This window comes from Electrophorus electricus, chromosome 19 (genome assembly GCF_013358815.1).
Source record: "Electrophorus electricus isolate fEleEle1 chromosome 19, fEleEle1.pri, whole genome shotgun sequence".
Taxonomy (NCBI): domain Eukaryota; kingdom Metazoa; phylum Chordata; class Actinopteri; order Gymnotiformes; family Gymnotidae; genus Electrophorus; species Electrophorus electricus.
In genome coordinates, this window is record NC_049553.1 from 11,217,768 (window position 1) to 11,227,416 (window position 9,649).

At 40.6% G+C, this 9,649-nt stretch overlaps 1 protein-coding gene across 1 annotated transcript; it reads left to right on the plus strand.

The window, feature by feature from the left end:
• The first annotated feature begins 25 nt into the window (after positions 1-25).
• On the plus strand, positions 26-3,628 carry b4gat1 (beta-1,4-glucuronyltransferase 1). Its single transcript, XM_027022475.2, has 2 exons — positions 26-1,442; positions 1,614-3,628. Exons 1-2 carry the CDS (start codon positions 339-341, stop codon positions 1,803-1,805), a joined length of 1,296 nt encoding a protein of 431 aa, XP_026878276.2. The 5' UTR covers positions 26-338; the 3' UTR covers positions 1,806-3,628.
• The last annotated feature ends 6,021 nt before the right edge of the window (positions 3,629-9,649 follow it).

The window sequence follows — 9,649 nt, forward strand, 5'->3', positions numbered from 1 at the left end:
GCCCGTGTAACGCATGCGCAGATGACCTAATGCCCATTTTTGTGGTTTAGCTAGCTTGCTGCCTTATTGAAATAATTAACTGTTGTTATTTAGTTCAGAAATGGAAGATAGTTTAAGATCTACGAACCCAATGACCTGTGAAATCAACAAAGCGCTAGATAATAAATACATGATGGATTGTCGTGTGAAGAAAAGTTCGTAGCTAACGGTAGCTAAGTTAGCTAGCTAGCTAGCGCAATCGTCTAGTGAACGTTGAGATGAAGTAACCATGCCACGCCACGTTTCGATATTATAGATATAATTTATGTTGTGTGTATCTTCTAAAAACAAGTTTTGGAATGCATTTCTCCAAAAAATGTTCCGTGTTTAAAGTGGTGCTTAGTGCCCTGCTCATTGTCGCACTGTTGCAGCTGATCTACCTGTCCTTCCTCTCGAAGCTGCACGGCAGGCAGCAGCGCTACAAGTATTCCGAACTGTTCGGTTCCAAGAAGAACGGTAACATTGGTGACAAGAATTCTAAAAAAGAACGGCTACGGTATTCTTTATCCAGCGGCGGCATTTTCGATAGTAGTGGTCAGTACCGCATTTACAAAAATCTGATCAAAAGCGATTTCTCAAACAACCAAAAGCTAGGTGCGGATCCAAGGTCTCATCACCTTGCCTTAGCCACGCACACGACCATCAACAACCTTCATCACTTGGATTCTTTGCTTGAACGCTGGCGCAACCCTCTTTCGGTTGCTATATTTGCTCACGGGCAAGATGTCAAATTTGCCACAGCCCTTGTCTATGCGCTCAGTCTCTTCTGTCCACAAATCCAAGCTTTGGTGGACTTCCATCTGGTCTGCCACTCAGAGGAGATGGCCAGCTTCCCAGAGCAAGATAGAGAGCACTTTGCCGGACTTGAGGATCAAGGATGTCCTGGTGTATTTGCAAAGCTTGAATCCCACAGAGACAAGTACAAAAACTATGTTATTGGAAGCAATGTCTCCTACCCCAACAATCTCCTCCGCAACGTGGCACGCACAGGAACCGATGCTGCCTACATCCTGGTCATCGATATTGACATGGTACCCAGTGCGGATTTGCATCACCAGTTTGTGACTATGTTGATGAGACACGAACCAGCCCATGACGAGGTCCTGGTCTTGCCTGCTTTTGAAATTAGACACACGCGCAAATTGCCTGCTTCGAAAGCAGAGTTGGTGCAGCTCTATCAGGTTGGCGAGGTGAGGCCCTTCTATGAGGAACTGTGTCCACGATGCCAGGCCCCAACTAACTACTCTCGCTGGGTTAATCTGGCCCGCAAGGGCTCTGGGCCTCTGGAGGTGGCATATACACTGAATTGGGTGGATCCATGGGAACCTTTCTACATTGGGGCAAAATCAGTGCCCCTGTATGACGAGAACTTCAGGCAGTATGGCTTCAACCGCATCAGTCAGGTGGGTCCCATTGTTCTCTCCTCATGGGTGATTTCATCTGCTTCTTGATCATTGCATTGGCCTGTACCAACCTTTCTCCAACACAAAGTGCTAAACTGTTTCTCAAAAAGTTATTGGGAGGTATACTTTAATCCTGATCATCATTGCTTTTCTTTCCCATGTCAAATGCAGGCATGTGAGCTGTATGTAGCGGGCTTCAGGTTCTCTGTGGTGACCAATGCCTTCGTGGTACACAGGGGCTTCAAGGTCCAGGGTGACTTCCACAGCCGCAAGGATGAGGAGAACCGCAAGAACCGGTTGGTCTTCCGCGCCTTCAAAGAGGGTTTGAAGACCAAGTATCCCAGTTCACCTCGCCGCTGTTGACACGTGAACGCTTGTTCTCCTGGGACTCTGGACAGCTCTCGTTTGGAAACTTTTGAGGCAGAAGGAGTAGAATTGTCCACTGGAAATAGTCAGTATTCAGAGGTTTTACCTACATATTAGTTATGGTAGTGAATTTGGATTGTTATGCACTGAGCACTTGCCAAGTTGTGAAAATGACTTTGTTACAGTAGTGAGGGTAGTTTACTTCCTGGCCAAATGCCATGACACTTAAACTGGATTTATTTCCAGCAGCAAACCAGTAGTTTACAATAAGCCAAGTATTACGATATGACTTCCTTACTACATATTTAATTTATTGCTTAATAGATCTAATGGAGAGCAATGATCATTATAATAATTGGAAAACAGGGTGCGTATACCTCTATGAAATTGGAAATAAGACACATTATACACTGTATAAACATTCTCTGTTAAAGATTGGCGTTATATCAAAGTATGCAGGCCTGGCTTGATGATGGAAACAAACAAAAAATCTGTTGTAGTCTGTTACACTGTGTTACACTGTCTTGTGTTCGCTTGTTTTGCGTTTTCTTGTGTTGTTTTATACTGGTACAGTTTAGTGGTTTTATTCATCAGCTTGTTGCTTCTTTGATGCAGCACACTCTAGCAATCACCATTTATTCACATATTGAACAAAAACATTCATTACAGATACAACATCTTCAAGAATTATTCAGTCTATTTCAACAAGCTGACAACCACTGTATACTGTAATCCATGCTAAATACGCAACATAAAACATGGGTGTGCTAAAAGGTAATGAGCAGACTTCAACAAGAAATCTAATGAATAATGAGTTTTGTCAGCTTGTATGTAACTGAATGTGATTTTAATAGAGACTCCCCTCACTCTTTTTCCAAAGTCATTTAAGATGTTGAAATGCTTGTTAATGTTGGTAGGTTAATCCGTAAGGGCAGGTACACCGAAAATGAGACAGCGTTAGTAACACTGTTTTTTTCCAAAATAGATGTGTGGAAAATGTAAAATGTGTCATTTTGCCCTATATTTTTCATGAAAAGAAAAGAAAATATTGTGTGAGAACACAAAATGGACAATAAGCTGTTATTCAAATGGTATGTCCTAATGTAGTTTCACAGTATGTCAGAAGAATGTAAAATTAAAACCATTTTGTCACTCTAAATATACTCTATAGAATTATGTCTGAAAGAATATATAGTATTAAAGTTAATTGAAACAAATCCATTCATAAATTGCTGGAAAAAAAAGAATGGATTTTTGACCTTTTGAAGAATTCTTTCCTTTAAAAAAAAAAAATTTGGTAGTCATTTCTTACATGTGTTTTGCATTGCAGAGAAGACCCAGTATTAAAACTCAATTCTGTGTTTATAATTACATGTATATTTTGTACATATTGTTTTGCACACTTGTGCAGGTGCTTCATTTTTTTTTTCTGTTGGTGTATGTCTTGGCTAATAATAGTGTGTACATTTGTGAAAATAATCATCAGTCTCATCTGAACCTCATCGATCTTCCCTACCTTGTGAACACTACTGTACAGGAGACACGGTGGCCAACGCTGAAGGATTAGCACCGTTGTAACAATAGCAGGGAAGGACCAGTTGAAGCCCGTGCATCAGGCTTGTGTCCTTGCATGCTTGTCCCTGTGTCTTTGTTTCCATTTTGTAGCACTTTTAAAAACGCCTTTGAAATGGATTTTTGTCAAGTGATCATTTATTTAATATATATTAGTTGGCAAATATATTTGTATTTCAGTGTTTGGTTATTGTTTTAACTTTTGAGGGGTTTTTTTATATCAAAAAATAGATACAGGAGGGTTTATTATAAACTGATGAATGAATAAATGTATAGAAATATTGTTTTTGGAAATGATTTTTTCCACATTCTCCTTATGAGTATTTATAGTTTTGATTTATATTTTCCTATCTGCTTTTCCCAATAGGGGTCAGTGTAGAATTAGACGACTTGTTGGTAAATCAGTATAAAAGTCTTACTTATATCTGTGACCCTAAATTCTTCTGTGTCCAAGAAGGAAACCATCTATGTTAATCACATTGGAGGGAACGTGTGATCATAAGACAGTGACATGAAGTGGCATATCTTGTGCAAAATAGTAGTCTACAATGTAGCATCACATGGGTTACTTTTAAGCTATTGGTGACTATCATTATTATTTATGATAACTATTATTAACTAATATTATTAGTATAGAAAAGCAAACACTGAAATTGTGAATTGGAAAGAAAAAGGTTTTATCATTTTAATGGTATGAAAGTATTTCTATTCATGTAGTACTGAAGGAGTAGTAGTATGAATGTGGGTCTGTGTAGTCTATAAAAAAAGATGGTCTCCCAAGCCACATGTATATAGGCAACAAACACAAATATAAAATTCCCCACTTACTCTCCTCTGGGCAAAGAGGCAACCACTGTTGCATTCATGTTCCACATCTCTTCTAACTCTTCTTTCAGCCCTTAGTATTTCTTGAGCTTTTCATGTTCCTTGGTCCTGATGTTCAAATGACTTGGGATTGCTACATCTATCACTACCACCCTCTTCTCCTTTTTATCCATTACTACTATGTCTAGTTAGTTATCCATTACCAATTTGTCTGTCTGTATCTGGAAGTCCCACAGGATCTTAGCTTGGTCATTCTCCACCACCTTTGGGGGTGTATCTCACATTGACCTCAGAATTTTCGGCCCATACTCGACACAGATGTTCTTCTGTGCTATGCCAGCCATTTGGTTATGGTGTTCATGTACGCTCTGCCTGCTAGCTAGTATGTTTAAAAAAGCGATATTTGTAAAGCCTCACTGAGTTTGAGAAAGGTGCTATATAAATGCAACTAATAATAATAATAATAATAATAGATTATAATAATAGTCGCTTTGCACAGCCTGCATCTGGGGTCCTGCTTGGTGTGGGATATCCCAGCCTCTATTGATCTTGTATTCAGAGCTTGTTCCTGTGCTTCGGCCAGTAGACAAGGACCATATGAAGGCCTGGAGCTGTCCAGCTCTTCATACTTGAGACCCTTTCTTGACATTGACATCTAGAATGTTGGTTACTGTATCCTGTTCAGGGAGGTTGCAGTACTGGAAATGTGCACACACACATGCACGTGCGCATGCTCGCACACACACGCACGCACGCACGCACACGCACACGCACACGCACACACCCACACCCACACCCACACACACAGACACACACACACACCAGCTGAAGTATACCACAGCAACAGTGATACTTGAGATGCTTGGCTATAAGATGAGCAGTATGCTCTGTGGAGGAGGCTATCAGAACTGCAGAAAGGTGTGATGAAGGTGATGATTGTACCTGAGAATTAAAGAGGATGTTCTCATGTTCTCCTATGAGCCATCCAGAGTGTACTCTTGCTGGCAGGGTAACGGCATGAGAACAGATCCGCCAAAGACTGAACAATACTGCAAAAGCATATTGGAGAAGGAGGCATCACACATTGCTTGCACAGCTGATGAAGCAGCTAAATAAATAAACCTAAGATTAAAAATAACCCAGGTCCTACATTATGTTCATCACCTTCTGTTAAAAGAAAGCTTGGCTAGTAAAAATAAACAAAAAATCCCAATTCATACATTTTGTAGTTAAACCAGGGACTGCCTGGCCAAAAAAAAGGGTCACCAACTGGAATTAACTAAGCAAATAGATAAGAGACTCTCATTGGATAATTACTGCATGGGTGATTATGTTTCAGCTGGCAACAAGTTATTTAACCCTAAGTGATGCAGTGAGTAGCTTCTCATTTGTTAAACAACCACGTCGAAAGACACATCCTGTGGTCGTGAAAAAGATGTTAATCTGTTTCAGAAGGGTCAAATTATTGGCATACATAAAGCAGAGAAAACATATAAGGAGATTGCTGAAACTAATAAAATTGGGTTAAGAACGGTCCAACGCATTATTAAAAACTGGAAGGACAGTGGGGAAACATCATCTTTGAGGAAAGAATGTGGTCGGAAAAAAATCTTGAATGATTGTGATCGGCAATCACTTAAATATGTGGTGGAAACAAATTGTAGAAAAACAATGGTAGAACTCAGGGATATGTTTAATAGTGAAAGTAAGAGCATTTCCACACGCACAATGAGAAGGGAACTCAAGGGATTGGGACTAAACAGCTGTGTAGCCTTAAGAAAACCACTTGTCAGTGAGGCTAACCGGCAAAAACGGCTTCAATTTGCTAGGGAGCATAAAGATTGGACTCTGGAATAATGGACGGTGGTCATGTGGTCTGATGAGTCCAGATTTACCCTGTTCCAGAGTGATGGATGCATCAGGGTAAGAAGAGAGGCAGCTGAAGTGATGCACCCATCATGCCTAGTGCTTACCGTACAAGCCTGTGGGGGCAGTGCTATGATCTGGGGTTGCTGCAGTTGGTCAGGTCTAGATTCAGCAACGTTATGTGCCCAAAGAATGAGGTCAGGCTTGTACCTGAATATACTGAATGACCAGGTTATTCCAATAATGGATTTTTTCTTCCTTGATGGCACGGGCATATTTCAAGACAATACCAGGATTCATCGGGCTCAAATTGTGAAAGAGTGGTTCAGGGAGCATGAGACATCATTTTCACACATGGATTGGCCACCACAGAGTCCAGACCTGAACCTGAGAATCTTTGGGATGTGCTGCAGAAGACTTTGCGCAGTGGTCCAAATCTCCCATCATCAATACAAGATCTTGGGGAAAAATTAATGCAACTCTGGACAGAAATAAATGTTATGACATTGCAGAAGCCACAGCGAATGCGTGCCATAATCAAAGCTAAAGGTGGTCCAATGAAATATTAGAGTTTGTGACCTTTTTTTTGGCCAAGTAGTGTAAATTGATAGTTGAACCACTTATGACATTAAACATTACACAGAAGTCAACTGCAGAAGGACATGGTGAGGTATGGGCACTGTCATCATGTTCTGTCATCAAAGCACATGTTTCCCAGTTCTCCCCTGTTATAACATTAGTGGTATTTTTGAGGGTCTCAGCCATTGCTACATCTATCACTTCAGCTTGTGGTCTTTTCTTAATCTCAGCCTGACTCCTGGATACATTATACTGTGCACCCACATGTACACTCTTTTAAACTAAGGGCACCCTAACCTGTGGCACTTACCTCATCATCAGCTCTTACTGGTGGAGAAATCGGACTGACAGCCAAAATATGGAGGGTACTGGTAGGCAGAAGACCACATTGGGTTCCACTTCTGTCAGCCAAGAACAGGCTCACCTAATCCAGACAGTCAAAGGTCAGAAGGGCAGAACATGGCATGAACAGCATGAATCCATGAACCCATGCTTCACTGCATGAACAGTTCAGATGCTGGTAGTGATGTAATGGCATGAGCAGTGGGGCTTTTATTGGTACACATTGGGCCCCTAAATACCAATCGAGCATCATTTATGCTACAACCTATCTGAGTGCAGTAGCTGAGCAGGTGCAACCTTTTATGGACATTATTTACCGGTATTTTATAATGCTAATTTTATAATTGGTAATGGTAATTTTATAATTATCTTCCAGCAATATAATGTTCCATGCCACAAAGCACAAGTTATCTCAAACTGGTTCCATGGCAATGAGTTTAGTCACCAGATCTAAATCCAATAGAGCACTTTTGGGATGTGGTAAAACGGGAGATTCACAGCATGAATGTTCTGCTGGCAAATTTGCAATAAATATGTAATAATCATGTAAAAATGGACCAAAAAGTCTAGGAATGTTTCCATCACCTTGCTACAAATAACAAAGGTTATTCTTACACCAAACGGGGGTCCTATTTAGGATTAGCATGGTGTTCCTAACAAATTGGATGGTGAGAGTCAATCATCCCTACAGTGACAGTGGTGATTTAGGCCATCCCAGAGAACAATCATTACAACTGTTAAAACATGTACTACCACTCAGTGTAAGTGTTACTCAATGTCTTTCTTTTTGTGTTGCCTTTTACTTAAGTTGCTTACTCTGCTACTCACATGTTGTGTCTTTATTGTATTCCTGAAAAGTGGCTGGCGTTGGTTGGTTGGTTTGTTTGTTTGGTTTGTGGATTGAGTAAGCAGACTTGACAGCAATTAATTTTTTTCTGCATTTTGCCCATGCCTTAGTTGATTATTAGCATATTTGTTGGTTTGTTTCATGGACTCTAATTGTTCAGTTGGAACTGTGCCGCTTTGCAAATCCATGCATGCTGCAATGGTGAAATAACACTTCCATATGAAGGACAATGATCACATGGTGAGAGCTGATAGGTGCTGCTGTAGATAAAGAGCCTTATTAAGAGGGTTGGGTGAGGCCAAGTGGAGTTTATCCTGGCAGCTTTGGAGACCAAGCCTTATGTGGCCCACAGAGCTTTACCAGCAGTTTCCCCTGGCTGCTAACTGGAGGCAGACAGCCTTCAGATTAGCTGGTGTGAGTATGTGTGTGTGTGTGTGTGTGGGGGGGGGGGTCAGTCTTGTCCGGCTGGGATCGTTTAAGCAGTTTCTGGCTCAGTTAAGGGGATTCAGCAGTGCTCCTCAGAAACAATACATAACACCATGAAGAGACAAATAATTACCTAAAATAGTTGGCATAAACATAAGTGTTGACTCACTTTTTTGAGCGAACTGAATGGCGCTGACGTCTCAGAATGCACTCAAATATACTACTTAATAGGTATATCCATTGACATTATTAATATTATTTTTAATTTGTTATAACTGTTAAAACTACCCAAACCAAACAACAGGGCTCAACCAAAGGCATGGCTGAGATGTCTGAGAGAAAATCCAGACTCTCAATGAAATGAAACTCAGTCCTGGCAAAATCCATGTCCTGGAATACTCATTAGCTGTCAACAGGTTTTCATCTCTGTCATTTGTACACAAAATACAGGATTCTCAGCATAGCTGATTAAATCTACCAGGCAGTAAGAATATCTCCCTAGTTACCTCTGGCCTCTGTTCAGCCTTATTACTCCTTATTCTTCACCATCCATCTAAATTAATCAAACTAGGGCTTAGGGACAGACTGGGGCAGACTGGGGCAGCCCTGGATGCCCATCTGTCCTGGAAAAAGAGGACCAAAGCAGCACTGGAGGCTCATGCATCATGTCGTGTGGGCTTGGAAGGTCTGACTGTCTGGATTTTAAAACCGTCTCACCAAGGTGCCACCCGCAAAGGTAGTTTTAGTGAGTGATACTTTAAAGTGGGGGGATCATCAGTCATTAGACATTCAAGACATTCATTCCTGAAAAACCTACAACTCTGCTGCTTCTTACCCTACCTTACACCCCAGCACAGCAACCCAGATAAAGTTTCTCTTCAAACCATGGTGGTGTGCATAAAAATAATAGTAATATGCCATATTATGTCCCATTATCTCAGTATCTATTTGGCCTGAAGAGGAGGGGACCCCAGTTTGAAATTATCTTATATCTTATTATCTTACCTAACCAAAAATCTTACATAAATAAAAAATTATTTGGAGGAAGCTGAGTAATTGTATTGATTCTAAACAACTACTTTTGGAGTAGTTTTCTGGAGTTACACACTTTTTTCCAACTGATGATTCACAAAATACATAAAGCCCTGCCTCATTAGCAAACAATCAGATTAGATTTCAACACATAGTAATCAGTAATCAGAAAGATTATGTTACTAATTAAATCTTTAGCCATAGCTTTTTAGTCAGTACCCATTTACATTCTCTTTCTATGGGATCCTTAAAAAATCTTGAGTGTAGAATAAACAAACCCACAAGGCACCAAAACAAAGTGACTAGCATCCTGAGTGACATCACCGGCATCATCTTATTAACAGGCCCTTTA